At 40.6% G+C, this 23,684-nt stretch overlaps 1 protein-coding gene across 1 annotated transcript in view; it reads right to left on the bottom strand.

The window, feature by feature from the left end:
- Positions 1–23,684, bottom strand: part of SLC16A10 (solute carrier family 16 member 10) — a 141,833-nt gene that overhangs the window by 27,207 nt on the left and 90,942 nt on the right. The window contains exon 3 of the mRNA XM_033234315.1: positions 19,974–20,427. Coding sequence (XP_033090206.1) covers positions 19,974–20,427 — 454 coding nt within the window. The remainder of the gene's footprint in view (positions 1–19,973; positions 20,428–23,684) is intronic.

Here is a 23,684-nt window from a genome sequence, read left to right as displayed (position 1 = left end):
GAAGATTAAAATTTGTTGAGTAGGCCTAGATCAGCTTTCCTTCCACTGTTATCATTTCCACATACTTCTGATATTGTCTATCCCAACTGTTCCTTTTCTTATTCTTATTTCAGAGTTCTGTCGTGGGGGTTGGGGAAATGAAATTAACATTAGTCTCTTTGTATCCATTGGGAACTGAACCCACACCTCCTCGGATACCCCTATCTATGGATGCTCAAGTCCCTGATATAAAATGGTGTAGTATTTGCATGTAACCTATGTATATCCTCCTGTATACTTTAATCTCTAGATTACTTATAATAACCAATACCATGTAAATGCTATGTAAATAGTTATTCTGCATTTTTATATTTCAATGCTCTACACAGAAAAACTTCTCTAGTAACAAACTATGATCCCCAGAAATGGTCCCTGAAAGTACAGTCTCCTGTTGTTGTTGTTGTTGTTGTTTGTAGAGATGTGGTCTCGCCGTGTTACCCAGGCTGATCTCGAACTCCTGAGCACAAGCAATCCTCCCACCTTGGCCTCTCAAAGTTCTGGGATACAGGCATAAGCCACTAAGCCCAGCCTGTATTTTGTTTTTAATCTGTGTTTTTATTGTTTTGTTTTGAGATGGGGTCTCGCTGTTGCCTAGACTGGAGTACAGTGGTATGATCACGGCTCACTGCCACCTCACCCTCCCAAGTAACTGGGACCATGGGCACATGCCACTATGCTCAGCTAATTTTTTATTTATTTATTTTTATTTTTATTTTTTTGAGAAGGAGTCTCGCTCTGTCACCCAGGCTGCAGTGCAGTGGCGGGATCTTGGCTAACTGCAACCTCTGCTTCCCGGGTTCAAGAAATTTTCCCTGCCTCAGCCTCCTGAGTAGCTGGGACTACAGGCAGCTGCCATCATGCCTGGCTAATTTTTGTATTTTTAGTACAGACAGGGTTTTGCCATGTTGGCCAGTCTGGTCTCGAACTCCTGACCTCAGGGGATCTGCCTGCCTCGGCCTCCCAAAGTGCTGGAATGCTCAGCTAATTTTTTACGTTTTTGTAGAGATGGTATCTCACTATGCTGCCCAGGCCAGTGTTATTTTTATTGTTTTTTCCCCCCAAATATTTTCAATCCATGGTTGGTTGAATCCAAGGATGTGGAATCTTGGATATAGAGGACTGCTTATATTTTAAATATGTTTAGTTTTGTCTGGTAATTATACAGTGTTCAGGAAGAAAAGGACCACACCTTGGTAGGAGGACACATAAGAAAGTGGAAAGCCTGTGTACTCTGGATTAAGGCAGCCTACAGAGCAGAGAGAAAACTTCTTTGGACAGGGAATCAGATGGCCTTGGCACGGTAGTGAAAGAAATGTCTTTGGAGTCAAATTATGAACTCTACTCCTTATTGAGGCTAAAATCTTGGGCATCAGTTTCCCAGTCTCAAATACTACACATTGGTTCACAATTTGGTTCACAATTTAGTTCACAATTTAGGCAGCAACACCTCATTAGGGTTGTTTTGGAAATTTGTGGGGACTATTTTTATCTTTCTGATATACTTTCGCCCAAGCAGTAACTTTTCTTACTTTTTAATTTTTTATTGTGATAAATTCCTATCTCATAAAATTTGCTATTTTAACCAGTTTAAGTGTACTATATTAAGTACATTTACATTGTTGTACAACTGTCACCACCATTCTGCTCCAGAACTTTTTCATTTTCTCAAGCTGAAACTCTTCACCCATTAAATAACTTCTCATTTCCCCCTCCCCTTGGAGACCACCATACAACTTTCAGTATTTATGAATGTGACTTCCCTGGGTACTGCATCTAAGCGGAACCATACAGTATTTGTGCTTTTGTGCCTGGAGTATTTCACTTGGTGTAGTGTCCTCATGGTTCATCCCTGTTGTAGCACGTATCCCAAGCATTATCTTACTTCTTTTATTTCTCCCTACTGTAACAAGTGGGACATTACTGAGGTTTAAACACATTATGTATATAGGTAGGTTTTCTTTTTTTCTAAAATCAAAGACAAGGCCTGGAATATAGAGGTCTTCTTATCTAGGAATTTTATTTCGGGAGAGAAAAGGAGGCACTGAGTATGACACTGCTTTGGGTACATTACAGGGTTGCTGTGAAGGTGAAAGGGATGCAGAGTTGAGAAAGTGCCACACAAGGAAGCGGGGATGGTGGGGACATGAGGTGATTCCTAATCCTGGGCAATTCTGACTCCATAATTCAGCTCTGAGGGCTCAAGAGTCTAGCAAGGAAATACCTGGCAGAAAAAGCAATTAATGCTTGAGGGATCAACAGGGAGCTAAGAATTGTCCTCTGAGGAAATGCTGAAAAGGACAGGGTCAGGAACTGAGAAGTCCCTGAGAGAGCTCCTGAGGAGTAAGGAGCACATAAAAGAAAACATGTGTTCACAGAAGCAGAGATAACAAGTTGGGACAGGGACACGTGGTTTATTATTGAGGATATTATAATGCTTCATAAATTCAATCATCAATATGTGGCAGCATTCCAAATCCCACTGATATGTGTGTGGGTCAAGAGGGGCATGGGCATCTGTTAACCTACTTGTTGGGTGACGTTCACACTCAGACACCCCATTCTTCTGGAAGCAGCAGCTGGGAGAAGGCACAAAGCACAGGGCATTATTTACTCCAGCAAGACTGACTATACCTCTTGGCATCCACTTCCATACCTTTACGTTATTTCACATTGAAACTAGTCAAGATAATTATAAAATCACTTTTATTTCTATGAAGGTTTAAACCTCACCCTGTCATTAACTACATGTGTGTGACCTGAGAAAGTCTCTTAACTAACTCTTCTCCCTGCAAGATGGAGATAAAACTGTTCTCACCTTATTATACATTGAAGAACAAAGAAAAAAAGCACTTGAAGAACATAAAGTGCTATTAGAATGTAAAGTAGTCATGAGCAGAGAAATTAGTAGACCTTGCACTCTACCAGCCTATAAACTCAACCTGAAATCAGTTAAAAAAAAAAAAAACAAAACAAAAAGAAAAGAAAAGATGGAGTGCCAGGCACATGCTAGGTGCTGGGGCTAGAGCAATGAAGAGAAGACGCTCTCCTACCCTTGTGGAATGTTCAGTCTGCCTTACCCATTTCTTCCTTAGCATTTCCTGAGGTGTTAGGACACTTCCCACACAAAACTCCCCAATGTACTAATGTATTTTGTAGATAAATCCACAGTTTTCACCAGCCTTTCCCATACTTACATAGACTATATTACCCAATATAAGGGCCTAACAAAAAATACACTACTGCTGTTTTTCAACTTAAGCTAAAATTAGATATTTTCAAATGTTTGTGGGTTTATTTCTCCCTCACAAATTTAAAATATTTTAGAAGTTTGGGGCCTACATTACAGGGATAATTTCCACCCCTGAGAAATCCATGAATCATTTCTTAAAACTACTATTCAATTATCTATAAATATTTATTTTTGGCTAAGTGTAATTTGGAACACAGGACAAACTTGGTCTACCTTACTATAAGCAGCAGCTTTGTTTTAGTTTAATTATTTCTACACGATCAGTTCTCTAGATTTCTTCCGTATTATCACCTCTTCTCTCAAGTTCCTATGCTAGTATAGTATATTTTGAAAAGAAAAAACTAGCTTGTTTTGATGAAAGTGTTCTGTAAATATTAAACTTTGCATGAATGAGTAAACAAGTGGTCAGAGAAATAAAGATCCTTATTCATCTCAAGTAGGAGAATGCTGGTGAATACTGCCTCAGGCACAAAACTGACAAATGGGCAAATTGTCACTAACCTGAATAGTCAAATTGCAGCAGATGTTGAGATCTGAAGGAAAATAAATGCAACGTTAGAAGAGCTAGAAAACAAGAAAAGCATAGACATCACCGAAAAAAATCTGAGAAAAAGTAGGGACAAAGTAAAGGAGAGAAGGTATCTTAATCATTCACTGTAATAACCATAGGAGGCTGGGTATGATGGCTCACATCTGTAATCCCAGCACTTTGGGAGGCAACCATGGGAGGATGGCTCATGCCCAGGAGTTTGAGACTAGCTTGGGCAACATAGTGAGACTTCATCTCCAAAAAAGGTAATAAGAAGAATAACCACATGAGAACCAAGTAACACTAGTATATTATTAGAAGAGATAAGAAGTTAATAAAGTACATAATATGGCTTGGCTGTGTTCCCATCCAGATCTCATCTTGAATTGTAACTCCCATAATCCCCATGTGTCCTAGGAGGAACCTGGTGGGAGGTAATTAAATCATGGGGGTGGGTTTTTCCTGTGCTGTTCTCATGATAGTTTCATAAAGGGCAGTTTCTCTGCCTGCACACTCTTGCCTCCTGCCACGTAAGACTTGGTTGTGCTCCTCCTCTGCCTTCTGCCATGATTGTGCAGCCTCCCCAGTCGTATGGAACTGTGAGTCCATTAAACCTCTTTTGCTTTATAAATTACCCAGTCTCGGGTATGTCTTTATTAGCACCATGAGAACAGACTAATACAGTAAATTGGTACTGGGTAGTGAGGTACTGCTGTAAAGAAACCCAAACACGTGGAAGCAACTTTGGAACTGGGTAACAGGCAGAGGCTGGAACAGTTTGGAAGGCTCAGAAGAAGATAGAAAAATGTGGGAAAGTTTGGAACTTCCCAGAGACTTGGAGGGCTCAGAAGAAAGGAAGATGTGGGAAAGTTTGGAACTTTCTAGAGACCTGTTGAATGGCTTCTGAGGTGGTCTCAGATGGAGATGAGGAATTTGTCGGGAACTGGAGTAAAGGTCACACTTGCTATACAAAGAGACTGGTGGCATTTTGTCACTGCCCTAGAGATCTGTGGAACTTTGAACTTGAGAGGATGATTTGGGGTATCTGTTGGAAGAAATTTCTAAGCAGCAAAGTGTTCATGAGGAAGCAGAGCATAAAAGTTTGGAAAATTTGCAGCCTGTTGATGCAATGGAACCATAAACACCCTAGAAGAAAACCTAGGCAATACCATTCGGGACATAGGTATGGGCAAAGACTTCATGACTAAAACACCAAAAGCAATGGCAACAAAAGCCAAAATTGACAAATGGGATCTAATTAAACTAAAGAGCTTCTGCACAGCAAAAGGAACTACCATCAGAGTGAACAGGCAACCTACAGAATGGGAGAAAATTTTTGCAATCTATCCATCTGACAAAGGGCTAATATCCACAATCTACAAGGAACTTAAACAAATTTACAAGAAAAAAACAACCCCATCAAAAAGTAGGTGAAGGATATGAACAGACACTTTTCAAAAGAAGACATTTATGCAGCCAACAAACATATAAAAAAAGATCATCACTGGTCATTAGAGAAATGCAAATCAAAACCACAATGAGATACCATCTCACACCAGTTAGAACGGCAATCATTAAAATATCAGGAAACAACAGATGCTGGAGAGGATGTGGAGAAATAGGAACGCTTTTACACTGTTGGTGGGAGTGTAAATTAGTTCAACTATTGTGGAAGACAGTGTGGCAATTCCTTAAGGAACTAGAACCAGAAATACCATTTGACCCAGCAATCCTATTACTGGATATGTACCCAAAGGATTATAAATCATTCTACTATAAAGACACATGCACATGTATGTTTATGTATGTTTATTGCAGCACTATTCACAATAGCAAAGACTTGGAACCAACCCAAATGCCCATCAATGACAGACTGGATAAAGAAAAAGTGGCACATCTACACCATGGAATACTATGCAGCCATAAAAAGGATGAGTTCCTGTCCTTTGCAGGGACATGGATGAAGCTGGAAACCATCATTCTCAGGAAACTAAGACAGGAACAGAAAACCAAACACCGCATGCTCTCACTCATAAGTGGGAGCTGAAAAATCAAAACACAAGGACACGGGGAGGGGAACATCACACACCAGGGCTGGTCAGGGGGATGGGGGGCTACAGGAGGGATAGCATTAGGAGAAATACCTAATGTAGCTGACAGGTTGATGGGTACAGCAAACCACCATGGCTGGCACATGTATACCTATGTAATAAACCTACACATTCTGCACATGTATTCCAGAACTTAAAGTATAATAAAATAATAAGAAGAAAAAGAAAAACCCATTTTCTGGGGAGGAATTCAAGCCAGCTGCAGAAATTAGCAGAATTTCCATAAGTGAGAAGAAGCCCAATGTTAATTGCCAAGACAATGGTGAAAATGTCCCCAGGGCATGCCACAGACCTTCAAGGTAGCCCCTCCCATTACAGGCCTGAAGGTCTAGGAGGAAAAAATGGTTTCATAGGCCAGGCCCAGAGGCCCCCCCATGCTGTGTGCAGCTTAGGGACTTAGTGTACTGTATCCTAGCTGCTCCAGCCATGGCTAAAAGGGGCTAAGATACAGCTCACGTCATGGCTTCAGAGGGTGCAAGCCCCAAGCCTTGGCAGCTTCCACATGGTGTTGAGTCTGTGGGTGCACAGAAGTCAAGAATTGAGGTTTGGGAACCTCCACCTAGATTTCAGAGGATGTATGGAAATGCCTGGATATACAGACAGAAGTTTGCTGCAGGGGCAGGGCCCTCATGAAGAACCTCTGCTAGGGCAGTGTGGAAGGGAAATGTGGGATCGGAGCCCCTACAGAGTCCCCAGTGGGGCACTGCCTAGTGGAGCTATGAGAAGAGGGATACTGTCCTCCAGACCCCAGAATAGTAGATCCACCAACAGCCTACATTGTGCATCTGGAAAAGCTGCAGACCCTCAATGTCAGCCCATGAAAGCAGCTGGAAGGGGGGCTGTACCCTGCAAAGCCACAGGGGCAGAGCTTCCCAAGGCCATGGGAGCCCACCTCTTGCATCAATGTGCCCTGAATGTGAGACATGGAATCAAAGAAGATCATTTTGGAACTTTAAAGTTTAATAACTGCCCTACTGGATTTCGGACTTGCATGGGGCCTGTAGCCCCTTTGTTTTGGCCAATTTCTCCCACTTGGAATGGGTGTATTTACCCAATGCTTGTATCCCTATTGTATCTAGGAAGTAACTAACTTGCTTTTGATTTCACAGATTCATAGGCAGAAGGGACTTGCCTTGTCTCAGATAAGACTTTGGACTGTGGACTTTTGAGTGAATGCTGAAATGAGTTAAGACTTTGAGGGACTATTGGGAAGGCATAATTGGTTTTGAAATATGAGGACATGAGATGTGGGAGGAGCCAGGGGCAGAATGATATGGTTTGGCTGTGTTTCCTACCTAAATTTCATCTTGAATTATAGCTCCCATAATCCCCACACGTCGTGGGAGCAAGCTGGTGGGAGGTAATTAAATCTTGGGGGTGGGTTTTTCTTGTGCTATTCTCATGATAGTGAATAAGTCTCATGAGATCTGATGGTTTTATAAAGGGCAGTTCCCCTGCACATACTCCCTTGCCTGCCACCATGTAAGACATGCCTTTGCTCCTCCTCCATCTTCCACCATGACTGTGAATCCTCCCCAGCCATGTGGAACTGTGAGTCCATTAAACCTCTTTTTCTTTATAAATTACCCAGTCTTGGGTAAGTCTTTATTAGCAGTGTGAAAACAGACTAATACAGTATATGAAGAAGAAACAATGATTGGGTCCTACAGCAAAGTATGCAAGATATTTTCATTTTTGACATGCAGATTTTTAATAATACATCAAATAAACATAAGTTGGATTAAAAAATCTAACTCTTGATTGCCTTAGAGACTTGAGAAATCCTGTTACAGGCCTCCCGAGGGCAACAGAAAGCTGCCTTATTTTTGTATCTTCAAAGTACCCTAATACCACCCTTCACACAAAGGATGTACTTACTATCAGCTTTTCAATGAGGTTGTCCCTTGGCTAAAGTTGTCTCTTACCATTTCTTACCATCACCTTCCATCTCATTGTGTTTTCTTTGAAGAAAATATCTCTATTTGAAAATTACTTTGTTTCTTTATGAACTTACTTGTTTATTGAGCTATGTGTGAGAAAGTATCTGTTCTTAGCATTGTATCCCCACATCTAGAATGTCTGTGGCACACAATAGACACTCAAATGAATGCTTGAATCTGTTTAACTGATTTATAATTAGAGCAAGTCAAACAACAATAAATTAATTTAAATATAATTTATTCTAATGGCAACCCTGTTACTTAACTGTGCAACCTTAGGCAAACCTTTTTTTTTTTTTTTTTTTTTGAGACGGAGTCTTGCTCTGCCGCCCAGGCTGGAGTGCAGTGGCCGGCTCTCAGCTCACTGCAAGCTCCGCCTCCCGGGTTCACGTCATTCTTCTGTCTCAGCCTCCCAAGTAGCGGGGACTACAGGCGCCCGCCTCGTCGCCTGGCTAGTTTTTTTGTATTTTTTAGTAGAGACGGGGTTTCACCGTATTAGCCAGGATGGTCTCGATCTCCTGACCTCGTGATCCGCCCGTCTCGGCCTCCCAAAGTGCTGGGATTACAGGCTTGAGCCACCGCGCCCGGCAGGCAAACCTTTTAAACCTCTCTGAGCCTCAGTGTTCATATCTATTAGTAGGAGAACCACAATTAGCACTGCTTTCCTGATAAAAGGTTACCATGAGAGTTGAATCAGAAAACATATATGTGCGTAAATATCGAAGGGAATGAATACATAAAGGAAACATTTTCAGGCCACATAACAACAACAACAAAAATATAAGAAATACATATAGGGATTAAGAGTAAATTTAATCAGCACACATGAATCTCAGTGGGTAAATTATCATATTTAGATTAACAAAGGCTGAGTACAGTGGCTCATGCCTGTGATCCCAGCACTTGCGGAGGTTGAGACAGGAGGATCACTTGACACCAGGAGTTCAAGGCCAGCCTGAATAACATAGCAAGACCCAGTCTCTAAATATATATATATCCTGGTGTCAAGGAAATGTTGTAAGCCTATTTTTGAATGAAAAATAGAAAAACAAAATTACTTAAATTTAAAAATCTTGATGAAAAAGCAATGTAATTACTCTTTGTTTTGCAAAGTAGCAAAGCATTCTGTATAGCTAAGAAAAAGGAAAAAGGGAAGAAGGGAGGGAGGGAAGAAAGAAGGGAGGGAGGAAAAGAGGGAGAGAGAAAGTAAATGAAACTTTTAAACCCTAGTATTTAAGCCTCTAGGCCAAAAACAGAATTAACATTCTAAGCCTTTCTATTTTAATTGGTTGCAGTGCTACGAAGACAGAGATAGGGCAACTCTTCAGTTACATAACTCCATTTTAAATCAATAAAAACATTTCCAGCACTCTACAACCATCATCCACCAAGCTGGGGACATGTAATGGGGCACAAGACTTTGCTTCTCTCAGAACCTTATAGTGAACAGAGATAAACACAACCAACCAACAGAGGTAAACCATGAAGGAGAGGTCACCTTCAGCAGTCCATTCCTGGCCGAGTGTACAGTGACCTTTGGTTTACACGGATACAATTGTGAGCCTTGCATTGTCAGGGACAATCTGCTGCACAACAACCTTGTCCCTGAGCTCCAAATAGATCCATAAAAGAAAGACAACAAAGACAGTGCAACTGCTGTTGGCAACTCTGAGAAAATGCATCATGTCAAAATGGCAAAACAACCTCCTGATTGGGAAATGAACCCTATGAGTTGACCAGGGTTAGGACAGAAACTAATTTCACTCCTGTAATAATTTTGTTTCTACATACACATTCTGTCTCTACGTACATATTTACAGGCTGGGCTGTAATAAGCTTCCATTTATTTTCCATGGATGTTCTTGGGGGTTACACCCAGTTCTGCTACTTTTATAACTGGCTTTTGGCCAGCAACTTAACCGTTCCGTGTCTTAGTTCCTTTACCTTTCTTTTTTTGTAGGGCAGGGGGAGGAGTGCAAATACATGACCTGTACAATGCCTTTCAGGTCCTAAGTTACTGTTATACTTTTTTGGCAGGCACTTAAGTATGTTATTTAAAAGCCACACTTGTAAGAAGACCCAAGCTCAAGCCCTGGTTGCACCATGTACCATCCTTGCAACCCTGAGCAGTTGTCCCGCCACCCCAACTCGGGTTCTTTTCTTGCTAGACAGAAGCCCTGATAGTGCCCATTTCACATGGTGATCCGACACTCCAGTGACAATGTGGAAGCATCTTGTAGACTAAAATGTTAATAAAAACGTTAACTAAAAGGTTAAAAAATGTTAAATCAAAAAGAAATGCGGGAAATAAATGTTATATTTGTCTACAAGAAACCTGTGGTTTTCTTTTAGACAAACCACACCATTGCATGGGTTGGCGGATTGGGCAAAAATCTTAAACTATGCTCTGAAGCCTAGATGTTGCCATTGTTCTTACCATTTTACTTCAAAAAAGCATCAATTCAATTTAACATGGATACAGAGATACGGGGATTACATAACAGAGACAGAGGGATTCCACGTTTGCAATTATACACCTCCAAATGGGTGCACGTTGCCCTTTAAATGAGCACTTTTACAATCTGTTATGAGGGAACATAAACTATGTAATTACAAATAAGCTGCCCAAGGGGAGAGGGGCAAAAGAGCCAGAGAGCTAATGATAGGGATAGAAAAGGGGGAAGCACAGGGGGAAACAGATGTAACATGAGCAGCCGAGGGCTAACACATCAGCAGTGTACAGCCGCTAGAACTCTGGGTGCTGAAGACCCTTCCTGACAGCATGAATACATAAGAAGGCCTGCTTACGCTTATGCTCTATGATCCTTAGAGTTAGTGACTGCAAGGGCTTCTCCCAAAGGATGCCCTAGACATTGAAGGTAAGAAATGTACTCTCAATGGATCAGACAACTCTCTCCACAACCCAAAACCACCTTGTCAATGTCAGGCAAAAGCCACTTAGGATAGCCTCACAAGGGGAAGATTCTTCAAATTAAGATTTCTATTTCTATTCATCCCATATCGTAACAATTTATTTTCTAGTTGACACAAAAACATGAAAGGACCCTTATCTAATTGGTTAAATTTAGGTTCCTCAAACTTGAACAAACTTTAATTTGATTATGAATCCAAAGATTTGAGACATGCCAATGTCCATATTAGAAATGACATTTGAGATGATTCAAAGTATACTGCATTTTATCAGATAAAACCTGAGACACATGCAAAACAAAATGAAAAACCTAGTGAAGGCCAGGTGCAGTGGCTTGCACCTGTCATCCCAGTGCTTTGGTGGGGAGCCAAGGCAGGAGGATTGTTTGAGCCCAGAAGTTTGAGACCAGACTGGGCAATGTGGTGAGAACCCCATCTCCCCCAAAAATTTAAAAATTAGCCATGTGTGGTGGTGTGCACCTCTGGTCTTAGCTACTTGGGAGGCTGAGGTGGGAGTATTGCTTGAGCCCAGGAGGTCGAGGCTACAGTGAGGAATGATTGCACTCCCACATTCCAGCCTGGACAAGAGAGTGAGGCCCTGTCTTCAAAAAAAAACCCCCCACTGGTGAAATTTACACACTAGCAAGAGGGAACAGTTTTCCAACACACTAATTCTTTAGAGCTCTCTCAGGAGACTAATGATCCACCAGTGGCCTCGGAGCATTTATATGTGACTAAATTTCAAGCAGTTTACCTTTTTCCACTTTCCTAAAATAGTATTTATGTTAATCAAATAAAGGATAGACCTTGCTATAAATTTGTGTATGTCCATTTTTGTTCTTCTGCTACGCTTAATGTTTACTGTAGAAAGCAAAATTGAACACGAAGCTATGTATGGTCCATGTTCTGTTTGTCACAGGTTATAAAAAGTAACTTTGCATGGCCTCAGTTTTCTCATATTCACAACGTACTAGAGATCAAAAGAGAAGTTGGGGCTGAAAATAAGGGTATAGATATTTTCTCATTCCCACTAATTATATCAAAACAAAAGCTGGTTTCCTCCAGAGTTTTCTCCCTTGCTGTGAAGCATGCTCTGAGTGCTGGAACAACTCAACATGGGCTCTGTTCTTAGTTTTGAGAGAATAGAAGGGAAACATGCAAAGCAATCTTTGGTGTAGGCCCAGTGTGGCTGAAAATAGCAGCACTCCCATCTCTGGATTAGTCATGAAGGAATGCAGACTCCTTCATAAAAAGAGTATATTTCAGACATATTTGTCTGAAACCTGTATTCAAATCCCAGCTTTAAGCATAAAGCGAATGACTCTGAACAAGCACAGCTTTGCAGAATTGTTTCCTTGACTCTAAGTATGTGTTTGTTATTACACTCATCCTTGTGGTGGTTCTGTGAGATTTTGGGGAAGTGCTTGACACATAATCAATTCTTGGCAAACGTTACATGAATCTGCCTCTGAGGGAGCCACAGAGAGATGAAGGCTTGTATGCTGGTCCTATTTGCATGGCTCAGTGCCCTTAGCTCTGGCTTGGAGCAGTACTGCTGCTCTGACCACAGTGTAAATGGAGGTGCTCTGTCTAGCAAGGTCCAATAGCTACATTCCAGTGTTGACTGACCCTTGGCAGCATCTGGCACTACTGAAAGCTAAAAAATACCTTTTGAGGTTCACATGCTCCTTGTACTGACTTATTAGCCTCAAATTTTCATTTCTGGTTTAAAAATACAATTCGTGGCCAGGGCGGTGGCTAATGCCTGTAATCCAGCACTTTGGGAGGCCAAGGCAGGCAGATCACCTGAGGTCAGGAGTTTGAGACCAACCTGGCCAACATGGTGAAAACCCATCTCTACCAAAAAATTCAAAAATTAGCTAGGCGTGGTGGCAGGTGCCTGTAATCCCAGCTACTTGGGAGGCTGAGGCGGGAGAATTGCTTGAACCCAGGAGGCGGAGGTTGCAGTGAGCCAAGATCACGCCACTGCCCTCCAGCCTAGGTGACAGAATGAGACTCAGTCTCAAAAAACAAAAAAAATTCATTTCCAATTATTAGCGGACTTCAAGTCCACCTAATTGCCCTGCTAGCAAGCAAATGATCTGTCTGTCTTTAATCATAGCATCAGGTAAATGGGATCTTCCTACCAGGTCAAAATTTCTTTTGAGGACAGTCAATTACTATCTGCCAAAAAGTCAACCCACTTATAAGGGAGTTTTTAAAAAACAGGCTAATGAATACATATTTTACAGATTTCAATATATGAGTCAGTCATCTTCTTGACAGAGAACCATGTGGACCTCAAATTTTAAAACTGAAATTTGACCCAATGATACGGTCTAGAGTCGAAGAACACAGGTACTAAGTAGCTGATTTTCAAGTTGAGTAGCAGGGGAGAGAGAAGAGAGTAACCGAAACTAAATCATCAGCTTCATATTGGGAATGGAACATTTCATGCCAATGAGAACAGTTACCATCATTTTTGGTAACTTCATTATCTTTGCCACTGTCATTCTTCAGCATTTATCATTGTCATATTTGGCATTTATCATTGTCATGTTTGGCATTTATCAGTTACTTCATGAGGCCCTATGTGCAATGCTCAACCAAAGCTATGTAGACCTGAGGCCTGGCTATGGTTCTGCATCCTGCAACCTATTCTTACACACACCACTCCAGACTCTTTGAGATTTTTCAGTGGCTACTGAAGACACAGTTGCTTGAGGGACCAGAAATTTCTTCTATTTATCTTAAAATTTCAGTAAAGGCATAAGTGAATCAGAGCAAAACACACCAACTCTCTCCTCCATCAACGGACAGCATTACTGGTTACTCAATTATTCTGAGGTTTGCTTAGTTTGAGCTTATTTGTTGAACAGGTATTGAATAAATATGAATAACACCATGTCTTGCAAGTACAGAATGTGAAAAATCAGTATAGGATCAAAGTGGAGAATTTTAAAGATCCAAATGGTGAAAAAGTGAACATTACTTATACAGTGTCACTTTAGACTGATCCAGAATATATGTAGTCATTCAACAAATATTTGAGCACCCAGTGTGTGCTAGGCACTGCGCTAGATGCTTGGGATCTACCATTGAATGAAATAGATCCTTACCCTTGTGGGGTTTACATTCTAGCAGACATGTAAATATACAGATAGTAAGCAATGACCACAATAAAGAAGTAAAATAGATAATATGTTAGAAAGTATTAAGTGCTACACAAAAAGAAAAGGAGTAATAGGAAGGGTTTGGGAATACTCAGGGGAAAAGGGACAGATGAAGTTTCAAGCAGGTAGTCAGGGTGAGCCCCATGAAAAGGTGAATGGCAGAAGCAGAGTGGGCAAGGGGACAGGGATGGAAGCTTGGAGAGGTAGTGAGGGCCAGATTGTGGAGGACCTTGTAGGCCACTGTAAGGATATTGGTTTTTACTCTTAGAGAAATGGGAAGCCATTGAAGGATTCTGAGTGCCTTACGTGTAGAAAGAATGCCTGTGGCTTCTTTATAGAGAACAAACTACGCGGGCCAGAGAAGGAACACGGAGACTAGTTAGGAGGTTCTAGCAGTGATCCAGGCTAGGGGTACGTGGTAGCCTGGGCTAAGGTATGAGTAGTGAGGATGGTGAGAGGTGGTCAGATCCTGGATATATTTTGAAAGAAAAGCCACCAGGATTTCTTGACTGGATCAGGACTGTGGTGTGCAAGAAAGAAGAGCCAAGGGTGACTCCAAAGTTTTGAGTCTGATCCACTGAAAGGGTGGAATTGCCACCTCCTGAGATGAGGATGGCTGGGGGCAGAGTAAGTTTTAGGGCGTAAGATCAGGACTTCAGGGTTAGGATATGTGTGAAAGAATCTAGCAGTTACCCAAGTGGAGATACTAAGTAAGCAGCTGGATATACAGCTCTGGCGGAGGATTCAGGGAAAAGGTCTGGACTAGAATTATAAATGTGAAGTCATTGACATAAACATGATGTATGAACTTAGGAGACTGGATGAAACCGCCAGTAGAATACATGGAGAAAAAGATCAGGGACAAGCCCTAGGACATGCTGACATTCAGGGGTCAGTGGGAAAAAGAAGTGAGCAAAGAAACTAAGGAGGAGTGATGTGGAGGCAGGCAGAAAACCAAGACAGTTTATGTTCCTGAAAGCTAAATGGAGAAAAACTGGAGTCAGAGGAGTCATAAAACAAAAAAAAAAGAAAAGAAAAGAAAAGAAACCCAGAGGCCAGGCGCGGTGGCTCACACCTGTAATACCAGCACTTTGGGAGGCTGAGGCGTGTAGATCACTTGAGGTCAGGAGTTCCAGACCAGCCTGGCCAACATGGCAAAACCCTGTCTCTACTAAAAATACAAAAAATTAAGTCGGGCGTGGCAGCAGGTGCCTGTAATCCCAGCTACTGGGAGGCTGAGGCAGGAGAATCACTTGAATCTGGGAAGTGGAGATTGCAGTGAGCCAAGATTGCATCACTGCAGTACAGCCTGGGAGACAGAGCAAGACTCCATCTCAAAAAAAAACAAAAACAACACAAAACAAAATAAAAAGATTCCAGAAAACAAAACAAAACAACTCTCAGGCAAAAGGGGCAATTCATAAAAACTGACACAGCCGCTACTAGGAATCGTTTTTAGAAAGTTAGGCCTCATCTAAATCGATCTATAAGATTTGTACCCTTCTAAAAAAGATTTTAAGTGGGTAGGCCTAAAAGAGAGAGGTGAATTAGCTTCCAGGAGGCAATCTAATTCTTCATTGTGAAAAGTCAGCTACAACAAGATCAAACCTCCAACCTCACTTTGAAAGCAAGCATACATATTCTCTCTCAAATCATCATGTACAATCTAATAAGATCTTAGAATTTTTAACATAGCAGTGACAGCACTCCCTTGTACTTCTGAATCTTCAAAGACCTAAACTGGTAAGTTAGTTTCCTAGTTGATCAAAGATCTGATTTGTACACAAAATCTCATGCTCAAGGCCCAACTCCAATGCTATGAAACTTTTTTTTTTTTTTTTGAGTGCAGTGGCCCGATCTTGGCTCACTGCAAGCTCCACCTCCTGGGTTCATGCCATTCTCCTGCCTCAGCCTTCCGAGTAGCTGGGACTACAGGCACCCGCCACCACGCCCGGCTAATTTTTTTGTATTTTTAGTAGAGACGGAGTTCCACCGTGTTAGCCAGGATGGCCTCGATCTCCTGACCTCATGATCCGCCCACCTCGGCCTCCCAAAGTGCTGGGATTACAGACGTGAGCCACCACGCCTGGCCCACTATGAAACTTTTTAAAACCACTTTTCCAAATAAATATTATCTTTCTCCTTTTAAAATCTTCTATCTCATTCCTTAAAACCACTCAGCTGGCAATCACATTGTCTTACATTAAAATAACTCCCATTTTTTGCCAGAACTCAGTTAGATGTTTCACACATATTTTATCTAATCCTCACAATTCTGCAAAACTGGGTTTATCTCCATAGATGAGGAAACTGATGCTTACAGAGGATGTCCAGGGCTATGCAACTAGTAAGAAATAAAACCAGGATTTAAACCCAGATCTGTCTTACTTCAGAACCTTCACTTTTTTTTTTTTTTTTTTTTTTTGAGATGGAGTTTCGCTCTTGTCACCCAGGTTGGAGTGCAATGGAGCGATCTAGCTCACTGCAGCCTCTGCCTCCCGGTTCAAGCGATTCTCCTGTTTCAGTCTCCTGAGTAGCTGAGATTACAGGTGCAAGCCATCACGCCCAGCTAATTTTTGTATTTTTAGTAGAGATGGGATTTCACCATGTTGGCCAGGCTGGTCATGAACTCCTGACCTCTGGTGATCCACCTGCCTTGGCCTCCCAAAGTGCTGGGATTACAGGGGTGAGCCACTGCACCAGGCCCACAACCTTCACTATTAAACCACTATACAATACTGCCACTTACATAAAAGTACTACACTAATAATTATCAGTCACTATCTCTGTGACCTTGAGCAAGTTACTTCTTTATTTATTATTTGTTTTTTAGGGACAGAGTCTCACTCTGTGACCCAGGCTGGCGTGCAGTGGCACAATCATAGCACACCGCAGCCTTGAACTCCTGGGCTCCAGTGATCCTCCTGCCTCAGCCTCCTGAGTAGTTAGGACTACAGGTGTGTCCCACCACACCTGGCTCTTTATTTCTTCACCTTCCATATTTAAAAGCCTGCCACTAGGAGGAGACAAATAAATTAAAAGTTGTTCAATCTGTTCTTCCTTTAGAATACTTTTTAATTACTTTTTAATTTTTTTTAGAGATAGGGTCTCACTCAGTCACCCAGGCTGGAGTGCAGTCGCACCAGCACGGCTCACTGCAGCCTTGACCTCCTGAGCTCACGCGATCCTTCTACCCCAGCCTCCCAAGTAGCTGGGACTACAGGCATGCACCACCATGCTCGGATCCTTTTTTTAAATTACTTTTTGTAGATATGGAATCTCACTATGTTGCTCAAGTTGGTCTTGAACTGCTGGGCTCAAGTGATCCTTCCACCTCATCCTCCCAAAGTGGTGAGATTATAGGCGTGAGCCACTGTGCCTGGCTGAGCAAGTTATGTAATCTTTCCAGGCCTTAGTCTTCCCATCCATGAAATAAAGACGATATGCCACAGGTACTGCATCGTTGTGAATATTAAATGAGAGAATGTATGTAAAAGTGTTTTGTAAACTATAGCCATTTTTAATTACATGTACCAGGTTTATGCTCCTTCAGAGCAAATTTTTATGCCTCATATATGTGTCCCCTCAACAGTCAATAAAGGGCTTAGTAGGAATTGAACATCATCTACTTTACTAGTCTTTTGAAGGATATGAGACATCTTTTCCCTGTATAAGGAGGAAACTAGTGTCCCATTCCTGGTTAAGTATCCATAATTCAAACCTTAAATTACAACAAAGTGACAAACTCAGTACATCACCAAAGAGGAGCTTTCAACACCTAGATGGCATTTAGCTGTCTGATCTTTCCTCTACCGTGCTGCATTTGGTGCCATAATGGGTTGAGAAAGAGAAAATCTCAAATGAAAAGTATCAACATATTTTGTAAGAAAACATGCCTGGAAGAAGGCAGAGCAGAAAAAAGGCATGGTTTATTAACAGAATTAACAGAAACTTTATCGTTCTGTGCACCATCTGATTTGCCATCTCCTGATCACAAAAGTATCTGTAACACTGTCTAACTCACCTTCTACTATGAAATTTGACTTACCTGAAGAAATAACATGTTTATTAAATTTCCTTAGGCATACTCATTTTTTCCCCCAGTAAGAAGGACACATTTGGTAATATATCCAGGGAAGTGGCCCAATATGCTATTAAGACTGTAGACTGAGTTTGCGACCAGATAAGCACAGTGGAAGAGAACTAACTCCTGCTCTGCTGTTTAGTGACATGTAATTCTTGGAAAATCACTAACGTCTCTATTAACGATAGATCTGTTTTTTAGTCTGTCAAATTGGAGCTAATATTTATTTTATCTGCTTACTGGTTTATTGTGAAAGTCACATGAAGTAATACATGTGAAATTAATTTACAAATTATAAATATATAACCAAAAATAATTAGGCAGTCATCTACCACTTTTCCTTTGGTAAATGTCCAGTATTAGCAAAGCTGAGTTACTGATTTCTGTGGGTGTGTTCACGTAGTAGTAGTACCAAAGATAATTTTTTTTTAAAGCTGGGTGTGGTGGCTTGCACCTGTAATCCCAGCTGAGGCAGGAGGATTGCTTGAAGCCAGCCTGAGCAACTTAACAAGACCCTGTCTGGAAAAAAAAAAAAGAAAAAGAAAAGGAATTTCTACTCATCTTTTTGAGAAAGGACACAATAAATGTTCTCTTGACTACAGAAGCTATGAAAGAGGTTGGCTGGTAAAGTTAATCCTGTCACAACAGATCTATATTTCAGGAAACTTAGCTTAAGGTGGTTCAGCTATACCTTCCTAACAGTATGCAAATGGACTATCAGATCAGGATGTAGCCTGATGATCCATAAATAAGTTATATTTATACTTATTTCTTAACTAAAGAAAAACTGCACAAATCTCCAAAAGTAGACTGTAAGCTAGAAAAAAATCCAAGTTCACAAACATACAAATATGTGTGCCAATGTCAGTTTTGTTTATCATTTACGGTGAACTGTGAATACATTTTCAGCCACAAAAGTAAGAAAAAAGGAAGAAACATAATGAACACTTTTGAACAAACGTTGCCAGGGGCAGATACTTTAGACACTGCTTCTGCCTTCTATTTTTTTTCTTTCCCAGGTAGGGACGAAGTCTCCCTATGTTGCCCACGCTGGTCTTGAACTCCTGCATCAGCTCCCCAAAGTGGTGGGATTACAAGCGTGAGCCACCAACCCCTACCTAGACACTAATTATTCTGATTTCAGTATAACGAAGCTGAATTTTGCCTTGGAAATAGAAATAAACAATATAAACTGCTTGAGCACTTGAAATACTCATTTCCTATAAAACTGTAGCTCTCTTTCCTCATTTAGAACTTGAGTAACTTTTCTCAGATATTCCTCTGAACAGAATTCCCATTTTCCCAGAAGTGTACCACAAGTAGACGTAATGTTTCTTTGTATCAAAGTCATGGCTTTTTTTGCTAATTACCTAATTTCTACACCCTTTGGTTGAAAAACAATTTACTTACGGTAGCAAAATCACAGCGCTAACTTTGTCCCTGATAAAAGCCATATGAAGAAAAAGAGACCTATCAAATGTTTTATATTGAATGCAATTTGTTCCAAGATTTTAGCCTTCCTTTTTTTAAAACAAAAAAAATTGCGTTTGTTTGGGGACTTTTATTTTATTTTTAGAGGTAGAGTCTCTCTATGTTGTCTAGGCTGGATTTGAACTCCTGGGCTCAAGCGATCCTCCTGCCTCAGCTTAGTAGCTGGGACCACAGAAAGGCACCATGGTGTCTGGCTGGGTTTGTGGGGTTTTTAAAATACCAAAGCACACTATGAAACATATTCTCTCTGTTTAGTGGTCTGATGGTGTATTGACATTGTCTTGAGAGACCTTTCATTTCAAAAATACCCAAATTACAACCAGGATAATGTTTAAGGCCAACTTTAACTTGACCTATCTTTCTCTTCAAAGAAGTTTTTCTTTATGAAATAGTAATATTCATGATCAGTGAAGGAGCATACTTACCAAGTGAACATAAGGCACAAAGTATCCAAAAAGTGCAAGTGGTATTCCAACTGCCCACACTGCATAAGCTGTCACCTTGAAGATGGCAAAATTGAAAATTTTTTTTGGAGGACTGAACTTTCTCCTGGAAAAGAGGGAGGATCCGCTACCTCCACTCTCTTTATCTTTGGTACTGGTAGCAAGAGGTCGGTAAGTAAAGCCAGCCAGAAAGAGAACAAACATGAAGATGCAGAGCACCCTCAGTGTGTGAAAGAGGCCCACGCTGTCAATCAGAACCCTTAAGAGCAAAGGCAGCAGGATTGTGAAGACACTGCTGCCAGCAGTGACAATGCCATTCACCAGTCCAAGGCGCTTCTTGAAATAGTGTCCCAAAATGACCAATGAAGGCTGGTATGCAAAGGAGCAGCCGCAGGCAAATATGATTCCATAGGTAAGGTACAGAGGCTCGATGGAACTGTATAAAGATGAAAAAGATGGAAAGCAGTTTTCAATATTGTTACTGTGTGCTTGGTAGAATAAAACCTTATAGTAAAAGTGGGTTTTTGTTCATCAACATATTTTCTACAAGTAAAAGTTAACCAAAATAGAGGGAAAAACTCAGTAAGTCAAGAATGTAGCACTAAACATATTTTAATTTAATCTGAATGTGTGAAAAATAACCATTAAGGTCATCAGTGATTTTGTTCTGCCTCCTGTTTCTGTGGATTTCAGGTGACGCCCACAGCACTGAGTAAGAACTGTGCTCTCCACAGCTCAGAAATAAAGGTTGGTGCCAGGAAGGGTAAAATCAACAGTGATTCAATTAACAAACCAAAAACCTAGTCTCAATGAAACACTTTTTTAAAAAGTTAGAATTAACTATGAAAACTAATTATTTCATGGAGTTTTTCCAGGTACTTACCAAACAAGGTAGTAAAAGAAAAGGCCGCATTTTATATTTTTTCCCCAAGGTTATGTCAGGAACATTTGCACAGAGGCGCAGTTGTGCCTGTTTTTGCTGGCCTAAGGGCTGCAGACCAACCTTCGCCCTGTGTTGCACTGTTCCCAATATTGTGCAAGAAAACAAGAAATCATATTCTGACTGCAGAAAGACTAAATTACGTGTATTCCTTTTAGTGATCTCAGTTTGTAAGCTGTAAGGCCATGTGTGTGTCAAAAGAATAATGGATTAAATAATCTTATAGTTTGACCAAATAATTGCACATTTCTTAGGAAGATAAAGGATCATATCATTATGTTCTTTGAAACAATTACGGTAAAGAACAAAAACTAGTTAAAGTTTTTTGAAAAGGCTATCAGTAGTAAAAGCAAACAGTTTATTAGAAAGTAAGATAGATAAAGTTGGTTAATAATTAAATTTTGGACAATAATGCTAGTCTAGCAACATGCTGAGGTAATCATAAGGAACTCTAGAATCTGATAAAATTAAGGCATGTTGGCAATCCTCTCTCTGAGATGCCCTTCTCCCTCTATTAATCCACAGCTGGCACCACCTTCAAATCAGGCTCAAGAGTCACTTCCAGGCTTTCCCAAATTAATCTCACCTCACTCTGATCACCCTTTACTGAATCTCCACTCTTTGTTTAGCCAACATATTAAGCAACTACTATGTACCAGATACGTTGTGGAAAAGAATATTAGAAATTTGGTCCTTGGCCAGACATGGTGGCTCACACTTGTAATCCCAACACTTTGGGTGGCCAAAGCAGGAGGATGGCTTGAACCCAGTCTGGCAACATAGCAAAACCTCATCTCTACTTAAAAAAAAAAAATTAGCTGAAATTAGCTGGGTGTGATGGCATGCGCCCGTAGTCCTAGCTACTCAGGAAGCTGGGGCAGGAGGATGGCTTGAACCCAGGAATCCAGGCTGCAGTGAGCTATGATCACACCACTGCATTCTGGCCTGGGTAATAGTGAGACCCTGTCTCCAAAAAAAAAAAAAAAAAATGTGGTTCTGCCTTCCAGATACTCATAGTCTGCTTAGTGAAACAAGACATCTATCTCAAATAATAATAATATAACACAGAACAAAACAGAAATTAATACTTCATTCATTCTGTATCGGTTTTTCCACCTAAGTAGTTTTCCAGATAATTGTAACTTACGTAAAGTGCTTATTTGTTTTTATTTAACAATTTTAAAGAAAAAAATTTTAAGTCTATTGTACATTCCTCTCTGCCTTCTTCAAAGTATATATTAAAAATACTGTTCACAGCAGAATCATCAGGAACATCAGTTCCTGTACAGTTGTACCACTGTGCTGTAATGCTCTCAGCCGGAAAACCAGAGCCTCTCCCTTCTACAGAGTGAAGTATATGAGCTTTGTGATGGCATTTTCACTGCTGCTGAACCCTTTTCACTTCCAGGTTTTCCCTTCAGGAACAGATGGTTCCAGTTTGTGATGTTTGGCAGCCGAATAAGTGCAATGTAAATGAGTAAGGCTGTCGGATACCACTCATACGTGCAAAAAGGATTCACAGAAGGCACATGGGTGTGATTGACCTAAGTTGCTGGAGAAGGTTTTCCTCAGAAGGCAGAATGGGAACTAGAGGAAAAATGGACCTGCCACCCGACACTCAGAATCTATACCACATTTCCCCTTGCTCCTGTATCTTGCTCTCAAGTTTCAGTAGCCTTTGACCAGCCGGCTAAATAATGACATTTAATAGAAAATATGAGAATATTACATGTAGTAAGGGACTTTTGGTTTCAATAAATTTTGTTTCACTTAGAGGGTACAGAAAAGAGAGAGAGAACTGGGTCACATCAAAATATATGTCATAATTTTTATTGCTCAGTGGTCAGAAAAATTTGAAAAACATTGCTTTGTATGTGTGTTTGGTTAACAAACTAGGTAGTAGATTACATAAGCTGTCTACCTCTCAGTCCCCTCTCGACCACAGCTGGAGTTGTAATACATTCGGCAAGTAGCAGAGCCACAGGTACTGACAATAGGTACCTGTAAGCTTCCAGATCAAAGAAGCTATCTGATGAGGCATTAATAACATTAATTACATTAATAATAATGTAAATATTATATTGCTGCTAAAATAAATCATCTCATGGAATTACCTTCACAGAATCTTATTCCAATCAAAACTTTTTTAAAAACAAACAATTTTAGAAGAAAAAACCCATCAAAGTATTTTAAAGATGAAAATATCTATTTTTTACAAAGAAATAAATATAATTTTTAAAAATCCAACTAGAATTTCTTTTTTTTTTTTTTTTTTTGAGATGGAGTCTCCCTCTGCCGCCCAGGCTGGAGTCTAAATTAGATGGAAGAAAATACGAAAGAATGAGGCTCACTTTAGAGTTGAGGAAGGGATGTGTGTTGGGGCGTGGGGAGCGGCAATGAGTAAAACCAAGGATTCTGTTGATTAAATATTTAAAAATAAAAAGTCAAATGTAAATTTGACTTATTTTTCCTTAATGACCACATTAATGCTTTTCAACGAAAGCAGCATGAAGACAGCTAGGGACAGGAAAGAGGCAGGAAATGAAGATAAACCACTAAAGTAGAGACAAAGGATAGAAATGATCTTAAGAGGTTTTCTTCTTAAGCAGCTCCTGTTAGCCAGAGCTACATATTAAATCAGTGTTTCTCTAACTGAGGATTATTCTACCAACGCAAGGGACTTACAAGGAGAACCAGAGCTGCAGGGAGAGGTGTTCCATACAGTTACGTGCCCATCTGCTCCTTATGGTTAG

Source organism: Trachypithecus francoisi, unplaced genomic scaffold (genome assembly GCF_009764315.1).
Source record: "Trachypithecus francoisi isolate TF-2019V2 unplaced genomic scaffold, Tfra_2.0 Lachesis_group15, whole genome shotgun sequence".
Lineage (NCBI taxonomy): Eukaryota > Metazoa > Chordata > Mammalia > Primates > Cercopithecidae > Trachypithecus > Trachypithecus francoisi.
This window is presented reverse-complemented; position numbering and strand designations above follow the sequence as displayed.